Source organism: Elgaria multicarinata, chromosome 1, assembly GCF_023053635.1.
Source record: "Elgaria multicarinata webbii isolate HBS135686 ecotype San Diego chromosome 1, rElgMul1.1.pri, whole genome shotgun sequence".
Lineage (NCBI taxonomy): Eukaryota > Metazoa > Chordata > Lepidosauria > Squamata > Anguidae > Elgaria > Elgaria multicarinata.
In genome coordinates this window covers 63602147-63623170 of record NC_086171.1, presented here as the reverse complement: position 1 = coordinate 63623170, position 21024 = coordinate 63602147, and the positions used below count along the sequence as shown (strand labels likewise).

At 42.1% G+C, this 21024-nt stretch overlaps 1 protein-coding gene across 1 annotated transcript in view; it reads right to left on the bottom strand.

Annotated features, from left to right (window-relative positions):
* Positions 1-20592, bottom strand: part of EGFR (epidermal growth factor receptor) — a 181316-nt gene extending 160724 nt beyond the window's left edge. The window contains exon 1 of the mRNA XM_063129290.1: positions 20227-20592. Within this exon, the coding sequence (XP_062985360.1) occupies positions 20227-20356 (130 nt within the window). The 5' untranslated portion in view covers positions 20357-20592. The remainder of the gene's footprint in view (positions 1-20226) is intronic.
* Between the last annotated feature and the right edge of the window lie 432 nt (positions 20593-21024).

The window sequence follows — 21024 nt, the reverse complement described above, 5'->3', positions numbered from 1 at the left end:
TTGACAATGTATTTGTCTCTGTTCAGTTATATAGTATCAAGAATAAATGGAAACTTTAAAAGCGATAGTAGTATTAGGGTCAGAGTGCATGTTACGTTAATTACATAATTGAGTTGTCTCTTGCTTTTATACAAAACAGTAAGTGTATGTGGACCCAATTTGGACTGGCACCAGCATGGGATGAAACCTCCCGTCCCAAGTTGTTTTCTTCCTGAAATCCCCCCTACCCCACTTTGGGAACTAAACTGAAGCCCATGGGGGCTGCTCTCTTTTTTTAAAAAAAAACAACACTGGGAGGGGGCAGATTTGGGGAAGAAAATGGCTGGTGGAGTGGATATTTAATCTTCCCCTCACAGTGCACGCTGGTCTCAAGCTGAATTGGGGCCATGTGCACTTATTCTTGAATAAGAAAGCAAAGAGGGGGGAGCTCCATGCTATTGAATTAACATATTGTGTAGTTTGATCCTTAGTAGTGAAGCTAATAGACTTTGAACCCTGCTGCTCTTTCAATCAGACTGAGGCATACAGTTTGAAGACAAACTATTATTATTGTTGTTGTTATACCACCCCATAGCCGAAGATCTCTGGGTGGTTTACAAAGGTTAAAAACGGTGAACATTAAAAAGAAATATACAAATTTTAAAGCCATAAAAAGCACAAAATGCAAACAAAAACAGACAATACCCATTCAAACTACAACTCATTGCTAAAAACTGTATTTGATATCCGAACATACACATTAAACACTCATTAAAAGGGATTAGCCGAGAATGAAATTTGTCCATGAATTGTACAGCCACCCTTCCACCAATGGCTTAAGAACTTTAGTACTATACATTGACTCACTTTGACTCTGATAGCTTTTGGTTAACAAGTAGAATACAGATGGTATCTACCCAGGTAAATGTTTGCTAATCCTTGCTAAAGGAGCCTCCCTTTATCAAACCCATAGAATTATTCTTTTTTTTAACTTAGTTTAAAGAAGCCTTGAAAAGCATGTCTACTGTTAAAGCAGAAGGCTTAATCTCTGTCATGTCCGCACTTGACGTATAATTAGGAAATCCAGACATATTAATTTTTCTAACAGGGTGGTCCTGGGACTGTTGCTGAATGTTTCTGTACAATGTTTCCTGATCAAAATATTGAAATATCTGAGCAGAACAAAGCAGAGCAATGTAGGAGAGGTTAGCACAGGAACCCACAGTTTAAAGAAGAAAGACCTCCACACACCCCGTCCCTGGCAAGATATACAAATACAGTCAGACTTATCTTCAAGCATAAAGGGTTTAAATTACAACGACTTATCTAAAAACACAAATATTTGTATGATAGTACTCAGAAAATGGTTGACCCCACCATGCCTATGTGCTCCAGCAGAACCTGCTCTGTTGCTTCTCCTCCTCCTGTCACTTCTTCCTGCTTCTTTCTCAGGGCACCACCACAGCATGCACAGCTGGCCCATTGCCCAGAGCAGGATCTACACTACTGCTTTACAATGGTTTATAACAGTAGTGACAACTATTGAGGCCCAGGACACTCTTCACATACAGTTTTCAACCCATTTCCAAAGTGTCATATCCTGCTTGGTGTAGATCTGGCCCAGCTGAAACCTTCATAGCAATGCAGTGCAAAAAGGCATACAAAGACAGCCATAGACACTGCAGACACGGGGGATTCATTAAATAGATCCGAGAGTCACATGCAGAGTTCCTACTTGTGCTCCATCTAGCAAGAAACTAGGTGAAGGTGAAGTTCTGTAAGTCCCATGTATTCAAAAGCCTACTTGTAGCTATAGGCGAGGAAACAACTACTAAAGGACTGTCTACTGGTGTTGCCTACTCCATAGTTCTGAGAAAACATGTATATGTTTATGTTCTTGAGGAAATTCTCAATTCTTCTTTTTGATTTTCCTATTCAAATTCAAGCTCTCTCTTGCTTTATTCCTAAATGGAACCATTCAAAGATCAGTAAGAAAGCAACCTTAAATTAGCATTCCTGACTTCAAGAGGTTTGGAGACCCTCTGGAAGCAAACTTTTTCCTTCCCCGCTTCACCATAAAGTAGAACCTAGGCTGACCCTATGAAAAGGAAGACAGGGCTCCTGTATCTTTAACAGTTGTATTGAAAAGGGAATTTCTGCAGGTGTCATTTGTATATATGGAGAACCTGGGAAAGTCCCTTTCATCACAGCAGTTAAAGCTGCAGGTGCCCTTCCCTCTTTTAAATCTGGTCGCTCTAGTATAGCTCCTGCAGCTTTAACTGTGGTGATGAAAAGGGACTTTCCCCAGGTTTTCCATATATACAAATGACACCTGCTGAAATTCCTTTTTCTATGCAACTGTTAAAGATACAGGAGCCCTGTCCTCTACCAGTATATAAAATATAAAGAAAATTGATTTTGATATAGCATTAAATTAACTTAATTTTTCTTCGAAAGTCTAGATATCAAAAAGCCTCCTTCAAATAACCTGAATGACTTAAGCTGCAATCCTAAGCATACTTAGACAGAAAAAAGGCCTACAACTCCCAGCATGCCTGGCTAATGCATGCTGGGAGTTGTAGGCCATTTTTTTCTGCCTGAGCATGCATAAGATTACACCCTTAATGTGCTTTTAATTCTTAACTGAATTGTACAGCTATGATTAATTCCATCTAAATGCTCTCTCTTTCTACTTGTACTTGGAGAATGCTTATGTAGTCCAGTGACAAGATAATTACTATTATTACATTCATGATGTGATTGAGTAGGAGTGCCCTAAGGGGAAAAAGTGGAGAAGATGATCAAGGAAGTTGGCAAAAGTAGCTATGGAAAAGCTTTATCGGCTGACCTTGTATCTCCAATGGAGAATTAATGAACGTGGCCATAGAAGGTGTTCATTAAAAAACAATGGCATTAACAGGGTGGAGGGACTGAAATCCACAGACTTTCTGACCTTTACCCATCATGGACTGCGTAAACAACCTTAATTCCCCACTTCCCAAATCCCCACCACATCAATGTTGTGATCCTAAAAAAACATTGGCTTAGAGCATAAATTTTCTTCTGTGAATGGAACAGAGTTCACATTCACACAATAGAGGTTTCCCACCTCCCACTTCCCTCCCTCTCCCATAAAGACACCAATCCTGGGGGTTGGGAGGCCCTTGGGGATACTATCAGCCACTGCAGGTGTATTTATTTATTTATTTATTTATTTATTTATTTATTTATTACATTTCTATACCGCCCAATAGCCGGAGCTCTCTGGGCAGTTCACAAAAAGTGTAAGGGGGAGTTGTACAGAGGGAAATCTAAGCAACTGTTATTTACTAATATTATTACATTTATAGCCCTCAGTGGAATTCAAGGCAGCCTACATTGGGTACCCATTCCAATAGGCATGTGCTCCGCTCCGATTAGGAGCGGAGAAGCAGTAGCGAATTGGCCTGCTCTGCCTTACCCAGAGGCGGAGTAGAAGCAGACCACGGACCCCTAGAAGCAAGGCGAAGAGAAGCGGCCATTTTTCAGAGCTCCTCTTTCAGGCGGAGCGCTCCGATCGCCATCTTGAAAACATTTCGCCCATAGGATTGCATTGCGGGAAATAATCGCGGATAACTGGGTTGTTTTTGAAGCTATCATTCTGAAAATTCTTGTGCTCAGAGAGTCGTGGATGGGGGTCATTTTGAGACTACTCTCAGCTCTCTGCGTTGTGCGGGTCACGTGCTAGAATTTTTAAAAAATCGGGTAAACAAACGGACAGCACGGGTCAAACGGCGGTTTTCGCCCATAGGATTGCATTGCGGGAAATAATCGCGGATAACTGGGTTGTTTTTTAAGCTATCGTTCTGAAAATTCTTGTGCACAGAGAGTCGTGGATGGGGGTCATTTTGAGACTACTCTCACCTCTCTGCGTGGTGCGGGTCGCGCGCTAGAATTTTTTAAAAAATCGGCGGGAAAAATACCTTTTTCAAAGGGCTGAGGGGCAGAGTCAGCTCCCGGTCATGATGATCCCAAAGTTGGAGGAGGGGATAGGCAAAACGGGTAACTTAGGATTCCGGGAAACTTCTCTTTCTTAATCTGAACGGACTTTTCCCAGTGTTTTTTAACACAGTAGCCCCACCAAATGCACAAACACAACCTGAAATCATATACTAAGCCAATAATAAGAGATAGAAACACAGCACTGCTACCCACCCTAACTTTGGGGAACAACTGAAAAGATGTGGTGCAAGGGGATGAGCTCCCCTAGGGCATCTCATTGTGGACGTGCCCCCACTCTCTCCTGTACTGGAAGGCCATCAGAGCCTTCCAAAGAGAGTAACCCGGTGGAGCAATGCCTATCATGAGTCGAAGTGAGCGTTCTACTTCTCTTAGTGGTGGAGCAATGCCTATTATGAGTTGAAGTGAGCGTTTACTTCTCAGAGCTGTTGGTGAAGCAATGGCTTTCATGAGCTGAACTGGCAGCTGCTTCCCTCTCCCCCGGGCACGTCCCCCTATTACTGGTAAAAGACAGATATAGCTTTTTTAAAAAAGTTTTTCTTGTTGTTTATTCAGCAACACTGCTGCTTTTAATTCCACCCCTCCATTGTTTATTTATTTATTTATTCCATTTTATATGCATTACTGGCTTATCCTTGGCTCACTTCCTTATGCCCCCAGAAATGTCTGCTGCCTGCCTGCCTTCCCTCCCTCCTCCCCTGCCCGTCTTGCAGGGATGTTGTGTGTGTCTGGCTTTGACTCAGGGGAGAAGTCCTTCCTGCGCTCACTTGGAGTTTTGGAAGTTCCAAATCCATTTTTCAAGTGTGGAAGAAGATTCATACTCCCCAATTCATGGCATGTTGGGATTTCCTTTGAAATGGCCCCATTGAGAGGTCTGCAGGTTTAAGCCCCGCCAAAAAACAGGGGATGATGGGACTGCCTTGAGTCTCGGCGTGCGTATGTATCCCTGGATAAGCTTTCATGGTGGTGAGTTTGAGGTTTTTTTTTAACGTGCAAATTGATGGAGCTATGGAAAGGTGTGTGAATGGGTGTTGGATTTTCATAAATTCCCCAAAAATCAGGGGATGATGGGACTGCTTTGAGTGTGGGCGTCCATGTGGACACATGGATAAGCTGTCATGGTGCCGAGTTTGAGGTTTCTAACATGCAAATTGACGGAGCTATCCCAAGGGGTGTGAATGGGGTGCCCGATTTTCAAAAATTCCCCAAAAATCAGGGGATGATGGGATTGCCTTGAAACTTGGCGTGCATGTGGACACATGGATAAGCTTTCATGGTGCCAAGTTTGAGGTTTCTAACGTGCAAATTGACGGAGCTATCCCAAGGGGTGTGAATGGGGTGCCCAAATTTCAAAAATTCCCCAAAAATCAGAGGATGATGGGATTGCCTTGAAACTTGGCGTGTGTGTGGACACGTGGATAAGCTTTCATGGTGCCGAGTTTGAGGTTTCTAACATGCAAATTGATGGAGCTATCCCAAGGGGTGTGAATGGGGTGCCCGATTTTCATAAATTCCCCAAAAATCAGGGGATGATGGGATTGCCTTGAAACTTGGCTTGCGTGTGTATACGTCCATGAGGTGTCATGGTGCCAAACGTGAGGTTTCTAACTTGAACAGAAAAAAAGTTGTTTTTTTGTGGGGGCGGGGTGAAGCAGCCCGCTCCAAAAATCACGGATCTGCAAGTGAAGCGGAGCGGGGGGTCCGTGCACACCCCTACATTCCAAGCAGTCTCCATCCAGGCACTGACCAGACCCTGACCCTTTTAGGATCAATGAAGTTGTTTAACTTCAGCAAGGTTATTCATCTTCTGGAATATTAAGGAATGTTCATTCCATTCCTTTCCTTCATTATCAAATTAACCAGCCGTGTACAAACTTTGTTAAAACAACAACAAAAAACAAAACAAAAATAATTTGTTTTTTTTAAAAAAAACAAAGCCACAGTAAAAAAAAAAAGTCTACTAGGCTAGGCTAAGCTTAATTTTGGTTTGCTATAGAGGTTTGAAGCAGATGATACAAGAGAGATCTGTGACTGGATCTCATGACAAATGCTGGGAGCACTGAATTTGACTAGATGAGCAATGATGTGGGAGGAAAAATATAATTCTTTCCCTTGTGCCATTCCTCAGATCTAAATTACCTCCCCCGCACACACAAAGCTCCTAGTAGCCTTCAGTGGAAGACAGAAGTACCTATAATAAAAAGCTAATGGCAGCTTTGGGTAGGGAGATTTAGATTAGCGAACTGACAGCATTGTAAAGGGTTAAAGTCACCAGTCCCAATGCTTCTATTCCAATCAGATTTGGAGTTCCCTGCAGCTGCTTTCATCTGAAGTGGTAAAGATGTCAGGAGAACAAATCGTAGATCTGCATCTTGTTCGACCTCAAGTACATTCATTGCAGCTAATCCTGGGTCTCTGATACATGTACTTGCATGATACAAGTATTTCCAAACTTTTATTAGTCTCATTCAAACATTACATCTTTAAGTGTGCACCTGAAAAAAGTGTAAAACAGAACCCATAACTGTGCTTAGTGTTTGCAGTAAGGAAGACTCTGAAATCTATTTTAAAAATATACAATTTTAATTAGAACATAGTATCCTTGGGTACTGAAATAGAAGAGTTATCACTAAGTACAATGAAATACATACAGGGCAGTGGAATCTACCTTGCAACATGAAGAATAAAACAGGGTTTGCCACAAAAAGGGAGAAATGGCTGTATATGTTTCTTCACACTCTGGCCTCATCTACACCAAGTAGGATATTGCACTATGAAACTGGTATGAAAGCAGTATATAAAAGGCAGGAGCCACACTAAGCAGGATACAGTGGTATGAATGTGGTATATAGTATGTGTCAATGGGCCCACAGTTGTCAGTGCATTTCAATACCACTATAAAGTAGTGTAACGCCTGGCTTTTATATACCGCTTTCATACCACTTTCATATGCAATATCCTGCTTGGTGTAGATGAGGCCACTGACAAAATGATGTACTCAGTCCCTCCAGTTTTAAATATAAAGCTTTTAAACACAAATTTCCATTTTAACAATTGCTTAGCCAGATTTCCATGTACCACACAAAGTTGCCTCTGTACGAACCACATTTTGGAAGAGAAGTTTTCTTTACAGAACAATTAATAGAATCATAGGGTAATGAGTCCAAGGATCAACTAGAGCAACACCCTGCATTATGACATTATTCTCTATAAGCAAAGGTTCCAAACAGATAAGCCTATGTAATAGGAGACTACAACCTATGATCATCCAGATTATGGTTTGCCACACAGAACGCAGAAGTGACCCGGGTGCGCCCCATTCCAGAAGTGCTAGTAGAGCAAGGAAAGAGTTTATAACACAAATTCAGATGCCTCAAGCAAGTGCACAGTGTTGTAGTGAAAGGCAAAGAAATAGGATGCTGAGGCAGGTGGGAAAGAAAAGCCAAGTTTTGTTCCTTACCAGGAACTTTGTGAAGCCCTGTATTTCAAACTGGGAACTGAGAGGCGGCAAGGGAAACGGGAAAGGCAGAAGAACTGATTAAGGGCGCAAACCTATGTACGTTTAGACAGAAAAAAGTCATATAGCTCCCAGCATTCCCCAGCCAGCACGGTTGGTTGGAGAATGCTGAAAGTTGTAGGACTTTTTTCTGTCCAATCATGCATAAGATTGCAGCCTAAGAAGTTTAGCATACTTCTGGGAAATACGAATCCTGACAATATCAATTAATATGATTAATTTTAATTTTTGTGAACCGCCCAGAGAGCTTCGGCTATTGGGCGGTATAGAAATGTAACAAATAAATAAATAAATAAATATGAAGAATGTATAGTGCTACAGTGATGTATCATCAATTGTTTAGTGACTCTAGACATTGATCTGGTGGTGGTTGACAAAGGCCTGGTTCCATGTATGTTCTTCACTTGATGACTAGAACATCAATGGTAACAGATCTATAATGGGACTTTCACATATGCCACATCACAGATATAGCTTATATATAAGCTCAAATGCAATGCTTTGCATATGGAGTCAAATCACACGTTTAGCTACCAGTCATCAAGTATGAAGTAGTCAGGTGCTGATAAATCAAGTGATGTATATGCATATATGAACCAGTCCATAGTTGGATAGAAATTCAGGCAACGACATGCACATTTTATAGCCATTCAAAATGTATGCAACTAGTAATGTGTGAAGGTTTAGCTTTTAAGGTTCTAATTCCTGCAATGAAAACTTCAGAGCAGACTCAAATCTTCTATTGCCCACAATAATTCCAGGACATAGTTTTGTTATTCTTTCTAATTGAACAGTCAGGAGGTACCAAAAAAAAAGGCACTTCTCAGGCCTTAGTTAGACCTACCTGTTAGCCCGCGACGGAGGAGGGAAGATCTCACGTTGTGTTTAACGCGAGATCCCTCCTCTTACATGCGACGACCTCAGAAGGAGAGCCATCGCGCCCGCCATTTTTTTAAAAAAAAACTTAAAGGGCCAGCAGCGCATGAACGCTCATGTGCATAAGGTAAGTGGTTTTTACTATTTAAATTACTTTCCTCGCTCCCCCCACCTTACCCCCAATGGGTGCAGCTCCCAGCTCTCACGAGGAATCACACGGAGCCGGGTCAACCCGCGGCACCTGGGACCACAGAAAAATTGGGGCCGAAGGGGAGGGCAAGATCCCGGGGCAAGGGAGGGATCATCCCTCCCTGATCCTGGGATCCCCTGGACGCACAGGGACAATCCTGGGGATCACCTCGTCTAGCTATGGCCTCAGACTCAGCAAAGCACAGTTTGAGTATGATCAGAAATCTTCATTATGGAGGGAGGAACTGATTAAAAAGAGTATGTGACTTAACTTTCAGAACTGAAGATTTTTATTGTAGTCAATGAGTCAAGAATAATTAAAAACTGGAGGACAAAATGGACACTACTTTAAAAATGTAGCTAGTAGCTACATCTTTCCCCCATTATTACTCTAGAGTACATCAGGGGGCCTAATCCCATCCTTTGTATGAGGATAGAGGGCTTTAATTCTTCCCACCACTATGGGTTCTGGAATTTCTATTGCAAAAAAGTGATTGATTTGCTTTAAAGATTTGGCTTCCTGCATCTATTCTAGGGTAAAAATGTAAGATGATGTATCTACTAGTTATGTCTTTAAAGTAATGTCTGTTTTGGCCCTTCCCAGACTCAGCAACGCAGAGTTTGAGTATACTTAAAAGTCTAACTGAGGAAGAAGGAAAACTGGTAGATGATAATGCTGATATTAAGCCATTATGAGCCAAGGTGAAGTGTGTGTGTGTGTGTGTGTGTGTGTGTTGGGCTTAGCTCATAATAGCTTAGGGATTTCCCAATTGGTGCAGTGTGTTCCTGAACACCCTTCCCAATTTTTGAACTTCTTTTTGAACGTTGGATGCAACACTTCCCTATGGTTCTTATAGTTAGTTAAATATAATCAACGTCTTCCTTATTTATTTATTATTTTATTTTATTTAAGGATTTTTATGGGTTAGGGTTAAACATGCAATATATAAAGGTCGTGGAACACAAAATGATGTGCAACTTGTCACGTTATATTCCTAGATGCTGTGTTCTTTTATTACTAGTCACCCTTTCATTTTAATGGAGATGGAATATGCCTCAGCCTGACTCCAAGAAACTAGTTACTAATTTAAGCAATCCCTTATTTCTTTGCTGAAGGCAGTGTTGAAATATCTGACCAAACTGCTAAAACAAGTTATTAACCATAGCTCTGTCTCCACCCTTTTTATTTTATACACTTTTCACATTTACATTTACAGAGGAAGGGGGGAATGGGAATGTACATTTGACACTTATAATAGGTGCACTGGGGCACACTATATGATGGATGCAATTCAGTACAACTCACTGATGGGTTAAAACTTGCTTAACTCTGTTATGGCTTGATTTAGGGGATCATCAGATGGGGGGAAATCATGTTTCTCCCCACTGTCGTTCCACAATACTTCCTCTTCCTTCACATGGATGACGATCACAGAGAAGTTCCGTGATTCCCACCTCCGTTTCATTAGCATATCAAGCACTGGTCACTTTGACGTGCATGTGTTGTTGCGCTATTTTGCCTTGTTTACCTTTTCACCTGCGACAGCTCATGCTTCCTGGTATTGCCACCCCACCCTGCCCCTTCTTCCCCCTCCAGTTCATTGGTTCTGATGGACATGGGCACCTCCCCACCCCTGCTATGGTTTTGTTGTCTAAAGTTTAGTGATTTAGCGTTTCATCAGCTGGGTACTTCGTATAGTGGGCAAAAAAAAAAAGAGGGAAGTTGAAATGGGTGGATGATAGAGCAATGAGAGTGGGGTTGGAGCAGTAAAAGTCCATTCAACCAACTCGGCAAGACCACCCTTCAATGCACATGTCCCCAAGAAGGGGTGTTCTGAGACATAGAATGAGGATGGTAATATATGAGGATGGAAGGGTGTTTTTATCCCACGTAGAGAAAAAAGGCCGCACTTTCCCCACCCCAAAAAAACACCGAAAATGGAGGGGAAGAGGCAAGATGACTGCAGGACAGGGACAATGTCATGTGAGGGTTGCCGGGCAAAACGGTAAACAAGGCAGGATGACAGTGTGGTAAAACACTGGTATGATGGAGCTCTAACTCCTTGACTAGATCAAAAGTTATGAGTTGGCTCGATTAACAAGAGGGCTCACAGGGGCCTTGTCCAAACCTGAATATTGCTAGCATCTGAGAAGTATAGAGTACTAGACGTTGAACAAAATCACAATGCATTTTTAAGTATTTTAATGTTCACACTTCAATTAATGCATAATTTCTCCATTGTGTTTTTCCTTCTTTAAAATGATACCCACCCACCCCTTTAATCTAACCTGGATATAGGCCTACAGAAGCCTGCAACTAGACTCAGGGAGCAACTACGAAGTAGTTTGTGACATCATACAGTACATAGTCTTTTCTGAATTACCTGCTTACCCATTTAACCACCATTTCCTTCACCCTCTCCAATCAAATGGGCACGGTCAGTGGAAAAGCTTTATCAATTTTGCCAATATCTTAGGGGAGCTTTTTAAACAACAATCCTGAAGTATTACTATATGCACCAGTGCTGGTCCACAAACATGCCATTTTGAAGAATTAAAAATCACAGAACTGACAAGGCATTCCTCTAACTGTATCAGTTTCACCAGAAACTGAACTGTGCAAGAAATGAGTTGCACTGTAGGTGACATATACCAATTCTATCTTTTAAAAAGAAGTTAATTAGAAAATGATCATTTTAAAAAGGACAATTTAAGGGGTTCCCCCATATGATCAAGGTTACAATCTTTTTATCACTAAGTAAATATGACACCCCCTTTCATTCTTTGATAGCTCCAAGAATGATTAATCCACCAAGATTAGAAGAAGCCAAGTTTTGGTAGAGCTTTATGTTCCTTTAGGGATTCTACTATAAACATCCACATAAAGTGACTGAAACATTGGAAAATATAGTTTACTAAATAAATGGAGAAATCTGTTCTTGGTAATGGCCCTGACCCAGGCACTAAACTGCCTCTTACTGCTCTTATTACCACCACTCATATTCACAGGTCTACCTTACCAGTTTACTAGAGTTTGAGAATAAAGATTCAAGCAATTTAAGATTGCACTCCTTAGCAAACCTTAAACTCAGGGGTGGGGAAGAGAATTGCATACATACTGTGGGGACAGGAAGGGGTACCAAATGAAAGAAGGAGAGATGCCCCCAAAATTCAAGTCAGTGTAACCAAAAGGAGGAAAACAGTATATTAGAGAGCCAATTAATTTAAATAAACTGCTGTAATATTGCCTAAATTGGTATAGAGCCAGGATTTCAGGAAATTTAAATATGCAAATGAAGGATCCAGCCTTCAGGGGAATCACAGGAATATGCAACACAACATTCCTCCACGGACTCTCTTTTTACAGAAGAGTGTGATAGAGTTTTCTTGTACTGCAAAGTCTCCAGGGCAGGGATCTTGTTTTCTGTTTTGTTTGTAAATCTCTGAACTCTCTACTGAGATTAATAAATACTAGAAATATTCAGGTTTACTCTATCATATGTCGTCTTTCACAATGAACATACTTTAATTTAGGGCTCAACTATACATATAAATAATTAGCACTCCAAGTTCTATAAAGAGGAGCTATGACAGCAAAGAGTGACTTACACCAACATAACTGCAACACTAATTTTGTGGCATTCCACATTTTTGTGGCATTGCTTCAGTGCAGTAGGGGGATGTTGCTAACATTGCAGTATTGAGGCTGCTGTATTGCTATATCTTAGTATGAGCTTGCAACATCAGCACAATGTCACAGTTACAGATATTATCAAAAGACTGATATTACAACTTTGGAAGGATAAATGTTCACCTCCCATAATGCACACGGACTGAGGACCTAACAGCACTATCAACGTTTGAATGAGTGGTATGTAGGCGCCACTCATGAGTGGATAAATATATGGCTATTTGGTCTGCTTTTCTTGAAACTTATGCATAATCACCCCCTCTCTTTTTTAAAGATTGTTGTACACTACGGAATATTGATATTTCTATGTATGCAATTCTCTTTTTTTAATTTTTCCCCGCACAACTTTTTTCCCTGTTCAGTTTTGTTAAGTTCACAATAAAAGGAAACTGGCTAATAATAATAATAATAATAATAATAATAATAATAATAAGTAGTTATAGATATTGCCTTCAAGTAGGAATCCTTGACCCATTTCCAACACATTAGTTTGCACAGCGGCTCATAGGATCAGGCTACAAACACACAGAAACTCAGGAATTTATTGTGCCAGAAACTCAGAACTGCTTCACATGTTCTGGGAAAAACGTGTTCCCATTTGTCCATCGTGGGTCTCTGCAAGTGACAGATAGATGTAGGTCTTAAATGCAAACTTGGGAAACTTGCAACTCAGAACCATGCTCTGGGTTTGTGTTTACTGTGAATTTTCGAGATATGTGTCTGTTTTCCATCCATGCATTACAGTACTAATTACAAATGCACACTGTGAACAAACGGGTGCTCATCTGCAATCAAAAACTGTCCTTCATCAATGCACAGAACTCCCCTGTAATATTATAAAGCACGATTGCCAAGCAGAGACATAGCATAGACTAAAACATTGTGGAGGGAACCTATTTTAAAATGTTTTACTTTTATAAAACTGTTTGTCGGCAAGAATAAAACAAAATATATTTTGATGTCCACAATACTATATCAATATGCATATCACAAGCCCCTTGAAGATACAAAAAGTTTATACCATAACAGCCCTAATTGGCTACTAAAATGGTAGATGGAGGGAGCAATCCTATGGCCCCCTAGACATCCCCCACCCCATTGAGGTCAGAGACAGCCCTCCAAACTAGGAAGACAGAGTTGGATACCCACCCCTTCCCTGCTCCCTCACAGCCACCACAGAAAGAACCATAGTGATAACCCCCCAAGGTAAGAAAAGCAATTTTGGGCCTTAGCTAGACCTAAGGTTTATACCGGGATCATCCCGGGGTCATCCCTGTTCATGTAAATGACACACAGGATATCCCGGGAGCAGGCAGGGATGACCCCAGGATAAATCTTAGGTCTAGCTAAGGCCTCAGAGAGGGAGAAAAGGGACAGGGAGGGGAGGAGACTAGATATGAACTATCCTGAGGCCTCTTCAGCCTCCTTCCCTCCCCCTCTGAAACCCCCATGCAAACAAAAATGCAAACAAGAGGATGAGGACACCAAGATTGCCTCGGCTGGTTCTCCCACCCTACACTGGATGATCAGAAGCCTCTGTGTTCAGGAGCTTTTGATAATTGTGGGTGCAGTCGATGGGACCGTGCCCTTAGGAATATTTGCAAAAAACTTAAGAAATTGCTGATGCGTTAATTTGCAATGGAAAAAAGATACAGCACACCAGAATCTAAGCAAAACCACAGAACTGTTTCATGCTTTGAGCTGCACAATATAATTCCATACATATTCCCAAAGTACAGTGCTAATTTTCATGAATGTTTGATATCAGAAGTGAACACTGATGGCAAATAGTGGATATGATACAATTATATGAACTATATAACAGCTGCAAAGCTGATCAGATTCAATGGCCAGGTGGTAGCATTGTTTAGGTAGACATATTTTTAAAGAACCTGTTCAGTGGGTCAGATCATGGTAGCAGGACCAAACCAGCCACTGCCTTTTCTATGGATACCGTCCTTATACCCCCATTTCTGCATATCACAAAATGTGAATTGATAATATATAGGACTGGAGAGCTGACTGATTCATGAAATCTAACAATACAAATGTCACAAATGTGCATGAGCCAATCAAGTCACATTCCTTACATTATGTATAGGGCTGTGCACAGCCCTTCCCCATTCGACTTGGAGGCCAGTTTGGAGTTTCTAAATTGACCACTATTTGACTCAGGGTACCTTGGTACCATCCTGGCTCACCTTGAATTCAGTTCTAAATCCGAAGCAGGCTGGCTGTTGCAATTTCCGGATGCTGGAGTTTACAATGGTAGATCTACAGCAGGCCAGAATGGAAGATAGGCAGTTCACTGGTACATGAAGAGGCTTCAGGTAAGTCCCGCGGATGGTTGGGGGGGAGCAGCTGGCTATTGGGCCGAATTGGTCCAAAGCACTTCAGCCCGAGGCAGCCCAATTTGGTCCCAAACAAGATTCAGGCTGAGGCAGGCCGAATCAGCCCACTTTGACTGGGATTCGGGTTTGGAACCGAGGCAAAGCACAGGTCTAATTATGTATTCATACTGTAAATTTCTCCCAGGTCTGCAAAATATTTGAACTAGTCCCATGGATCCCATTTCAGAACAGGCAGGGCAAAAAGTAATGTGTGTATGACTGTGAGGCACAAAGAGGCATAGTTGGTATGTTACTGCAGCCACATTATTTTAAACCCTGGTTTAATGTGAATTTTAAACCAGGGTTTAAATTTTAAACATTATTTTAAACCCTGGTTTAATGTGAATAAGCCAGTGTGCTAGTTCACGCAGCTCAATCACTCCCACTGTCAGCAAGAACAGCTAAAAACCCATGAATACTCTTTCCCTGGATTGTTTATTTCTCATAATTGAACCTGGAACTCTGACTTGTCTCTTCCCCAACAAGCTAGAATTGTGTGAACTGAGCTAGAGAGAGTTTTTTTCAGAAAGGTTTAAAGGGATTGTTTTGGATATAACCATGGCTATGGCTTTAGCTAGACCTAAGGTTTATCGCGGCATTGTCCTGGGGTCATCCCTGTTCATGTAAATGACACACAGGATATCCCGGGAGCAGGCAGGGACAATCCCGGGATAAACCTTAGGTCTAGCTAAGGCCTAAGTTGCAGAAAAAGTGTTACTCCCTCCCTGCCTTTTTTTTTAAAAAAAAATAAAAGTGATGTGTGCCTTTGATGTATAAACCTAATACACAGACATATTTAATTGGTTATACACAATGAATATTATAGCCAATCTGTTATTCAGAATAAAAGGGGAATATTCACTTATGGTCTAATACAGGGAACTTGCCCTTTCCAAATGATTCCCCCAATGGCCCCATGGTTGGACAGTGGTGGAATATCTAAGATAGCTACATTGTTGAGTTAATCTGCATTTACGATGGCATCTCTCTCCCTCTGTGATCATAATCTGTGTAAATTAGTGGAATCCTTTCTGATTAACTTCAACAGCAGAGCAAAAATCCTGCCTCAAGTGTTTGAAGTTTCAAACACCTCTATTTGTTTTAAGAAACCGTGTACTGAAAATTCTATGTAGAATTATAAGGACACTTCCAAATGGAGGATTCGTAGCACCACTGATCAGAAGGCATTGTACAGCTATTCTGTCTTTTCCAGCTCAAAAGGTGTTTTTTTAATGATAAGAAAAAATCAAAAGAAGAAGTGGGAAACCACAGGAGCACTACAAATGGAAGATGACCTTGTCTGGACCTCCTGTAAAATTCTGCGAATGAGGTAGGGTAATTGCACAATAAAATCTTCATCTGGAAGCACTCTAACACTCTGCCAATTTGCACTTTTCCAAGAAATATTAAATTCCTTCTATATTTATTTTGAGATATCAGTGCTAGCAAGAATTTATACTTAGTCCCAAATTACACCCTGAAGGGAGATGCATCGGTATTGCCTATCTGTGTCCCCCCCGACCACTGTATCTTTCAGCTAATGTGAAATTGGGGCAGGGGATACACATATTAGCATTTCCTCTCCCTCCTCCATACCTGTGCTTCATTGGATGCAAAATGACACCACACCACATAGTTTTACACTGTTGGGTTGACTTGGGTTGGCATCATCCATGGATCTCCTCATAATGCAGGGGTGGACAACTTTGGGGACTCCAGAGGCCAATTTCAACAGCCGCCCCCCACCCCCAGAACCAGCACTGTTGCACACTGTTGAATTCTGAAGGCAGTAGCATTAAAAGCAATCAGCAGTTTGCTTTTGAAGCTAAATTTTAGGCCACCATCATGGTTTGCAGCTGAAATTTGGCAGCAAACTACCCATTGTTTTGTCACTGCCTCCAATACAGCATCAAATTCAGGGGCAGTGGGAGCTGCACTTGAAGCTCAGAGGGCTGCATGCAGCTTGCGTATTGCTCACCTCTGTCATAACATGTTGGAAAGGGAATGTCAAGAAGTACATTCAATTTTTTACTTGTATTAGAGTTTGACCTACTGTTCTTTAAAATATTTGTATTAGGATCAGGGACTTCAAAAAGGGCAATACACAATGAACTATGGGAAAGGTTTTGGAATCCCAATATACAGCTCATTGTCAGTTAATATGAATTTTTCCAGCCTATAAGAATTCCCCTGGTTTCACCTGCTACAGCATTTTGTTTCCAACACAGACCAGCCATATATCTCTGGAAAGCTCATGAACAAGGCATAAATGTGAGAATTATTTCCTCCCTGTCCCCTAATATCTGATAACCAGTTATACTGCCTTTGGATATGGGCGCTCCATTCGGCTATTATGGCTAACAGCTACTGATAGACTTCTTTTCCATCAATTTGACTCAGCCCTTTTTAAAAGCCATCTAAACAAGTGGCCATCACATTGCCACCTCTTGTGACAGAGACATCAGTTGTGTACAGAAGAACTTCCTTTCATCTTTGTCCTGAACCTGCTACAAGGCAAGTTCATTGTGTGACTCAGTTCTACTATTTTCAGAGAGCTGGGAGTGGGGGATACCTATTCTCTCTACAACATTGATACTCTTATGAAATCTTTTATTGTGTCTGCCATCTGTCATTTTTCTTAACTAAAAGCCTCAAACACTTCAGCTTTCTCTCATAGATGAGGTGCTTCAAACCCATTTTAGCACAAGTAGACCAATACAAGCAGCATGTCATGAATATCAAATGAACACCAGTTTGAGCCCTGTATTAGCAGTTGCCCAAAATAAGCAGGCATAGTATTCAGTAGAACGCTCTGTAGTGTATTTGGAAGAGTAATAGTAACATAATATTATTAACCCAGTTTCTCCAGGAAGATTCGTGTCTAAAACTCTAGTCATCACCAACATCTGAACATAAAACTTGCACATGTTCACATTAATCTTTTAATTTTGCATCCCCTTCCCAGTTTCCCCTATCATTTAAATGTAGATTGTAAGACCCTCAGGGTAAGGGTCTATCTTTTTATCCCTTATGTTATCGTGTAAGTGCCATAGGCAATGCACCCTAATCTGTTGTTTTTATGAGTCTTCAGCATTATGCCATGCAAAAAACGTCTATGGAAGCAGGGGGAAGTTGAACAGATATTCCTGCTCTAGTAGACAACATTGTGGACTGAGAAAACAATTCACATTCCTACTAACACATGGAAACTGCATTTGCTTTAAGATGAGTGTCCACGTTTAATTATATTATCAACAGAGGTCACTAAGTAATTGTCCTTTAATAGCATTGTATCAAATACATATAATACTAAATGCTTTGTTTCCAAGTTCTCTTTTTACACTTTTATCTTTTACAATGCAATCCTACACCTGTCAACTCAGAAGTAAGTTCCATTGAATTCAATGGAGCTCACTCCCAGGTAAATGGGCAAAGGATTGCACCTTTAGGAACCTAACTCTGATTAGCCACATTTCAAAATGGTTTTATCTGAACCACACAAAGGTAGTTGGGAATCTACTCAAAAGAAAAGAAAAGAAACAAGCCCTGCCCTGATTACATCATCAACAGGTATGAACTTGCTCTTTGGAGAGGAGAGAGAAGGAGAAAGAAAACTTCTTGATCTTAAGATTGTGCAATTAGCCCTTCAGAGAGGCGTTTCTCCTTTTCAAGATCGTTTCATTGTCTGGAGCCATGAAATACTTAAATTACTTTTGCTCAACTGATGTATCATATTTTCTAAGCTACTAGGTTTTTTTCTCAGGAAAGAGGCAAAAGAAAGAAAGAGGAAAATCTTAATTTTTCTCCTTTTGGCAGATTTCCAAAATAAAGATGATTTGCCTGAAACTGAAGCTGGCTGCTTGCTTTCGAAACTTCACAGAAGTTAAGGAAAGAAAGAGGCAGAGGGAAACCGTCTACTGGCTGGAATAAAAATTACCAAACTCCTTCCCACAGTCTCCACTGCAGCTTTCAAATTGGTTTCTCAGCAACAAAAGAAGCAAACATTTTCAACAGTTATTAAGCCAGGTGAGAGGAGATGGAGCTATGGGATGAAACACCAAGTAAGTCCAGCTGAGGGTGACATGGCATTCAGTCATAAAGGCTAAGGAACTATTTGGACTGGGAACAGCACATATAAACCCTTTTAAAAAGAGTTGGCAAGGGAATGGTCTCATAGCAAACTGTTCCTTGTGTTGTTTAACTATACTGTGCAGATGTAGGCAGAAAAGATAAACAACATCTAATAGTTAAGAGGGCTTTAAAACACAAACATACACACATACAATGCACTTTTAAGTTTGAAGTCTATATGGAACACTGGCCACTAAGTTCAGGCATTCCTATGAATCACGTGGGTTTTCCCCACATTACAGGAAGAGGGTAATAATCTTTGGGCAGTAATCTCTTTGTAGGGTATTTGTGTTTCTGTGAAACTAACACATCAGCCTGTTACAGGGGCCATGTAAACAACAGACATCTTTCCTCTGCCAAGTTGTTCTGGTGATACTTCAAGGGCTTGAGAAAGGAAAAAAGAGAAAAAGAACAGCATAACTTGGAAACTTTGAGGTATCTCTCCAAATTTTTAGAAGGAAAGCCATGACTCTTGCAGCAAACACACCAGAGAATCCTCTGGCATCTTAAAGGCTAATAACTTTACTGTGGTATAATCTATGAGGAGCTAGAACCCACTTCATCAGGTGAATGAAGTAAAAAAGGTCTCTAGGACACCACCTCATGTGTGGCCATTCCAAAAAAAGTGGGAGTCATCCCCATTCCAGGGGAAGTCTGCTCCCATTCCTGACAGATCTTCTTTTGGCTAAGGATGTGATTGGAGGAAGTAGGTGTCCTTCTGTTTCTGTCCAGCTGTCTCCATGATTATTATTTTTTAAAAAAATCAAGCTCACATTCAGAAAATTTTAAGTCAGCAACCATGTTACCAGGAAGTGGGGAAGGAATGGGGGCACTTGTACAATCTCCTTCTCCTGCCCCCCAGAACAGTGGACCTCTTGCTCCAATACCTAGCTACTAATAGCCACCATGATCTGCTTTCTGCAAGCAAGAATTACATGGAGCAAATGTTATTAATATCGCTAATAAATGTCATCTGCTTTTTAGTGAACCAGGTGAGATCAGGTGTGCTTGGCTTGTGTGCAAAGTTGTGTACATGGCCACATATAGTCAAACAGTAGGGAGGCAAGACTCAGGGGAAAGCCCCAGAAACAGCTTAATAGCAATAACAATAATAATATGCCAGAACTTCGCTAGAGGTAAAAACTGTGGAACCGCAAGGACGAACTCCCCCGAGCACATGCAGAGCACATCACAGCGAAGGTAAAAAGAGAGCATCTCTGAACTGGTTCAGCAGTGTGAAAGTACTGGTGAAGGTGCTCCTGGCCGTGGGCAAAGTGATTACAGTGTGGTCTTCTGAACAACCAGAGGCAGCGCCCATGTACCCAAAATACAACCCTCGGGTAGGCTAGAGCGCCGACACCTTGCCTGTTGGAACTTCAACCACTACTGCACCCACGGTGGCAGCACACCAGCGCCTGCCTGCCTCTGCTTTTGACCCGTCCTCCAAAACTTACCTCTCTTCTCGTCCACGGCGGCGCATAAACTACCGGCCAGCAACAACCGGAGAAGGACGGCGGCGGCGGCGGCACGTCTCGCCCCAAAGCGTTCCCCGCCGGCTACCGAGGCTCCTGTCCAGCGCCCCATTCCTGGGCTTGTGGCAATAATCCGGAGCGCGCGTACTTCCGCTGCCGCGGAGGCAAGGCGAAGCCGTGTGAGGGAACAGTGGCGCAAGGGTGCGACTCCCGTCTGCGCGCGTTTTCTCCGCTCGCTCCCCTCAGTAAACCCGCTTCGCGTCTGGCTTCCTCTCCACCGCCGACCTGCGGAAGACCATGTCCAAGGATTGCGGCTCTCGATGTTCCCAGATGACAACTCCAGAAGAGGGGGGGGGGGTTAAAAAACGGGGGGAGGAGCGAGGAGAAGCTCTCCCTGTGGTTGCTGCTCGCTCGCTGATTGGGCGAGGGGCGCTTCTCACACACAACTGGCCCCTCTCCACGCGCGCGCGTCGAGAGGGGAGGGGGGCTGGGGAGCTCGCGTCCCTCGCCAGCTGCGGGCCGGTATAAGTACCGCGCGAAGAGCTGTCAGCCGAGTTGAGCAGCACGCACGGCACGGAAGAAGGAGAAACAGAGAGCGAGAGAGAGAGAGAGCTTGGTGTTCCGCCACTCTTCCCCTTCTTCCTCCTCCTCCTCCTCACAAGCAAAACTTTTCACCCCCTCTACGCTCTGTCGTGCGCGCAGCTCTTAGGAGCTCCTTCAGAGATGACTGGAAAGCCAATAGGGAGAAAAAAGAGGCGGGAGGAAAACATAAGCAAAAAA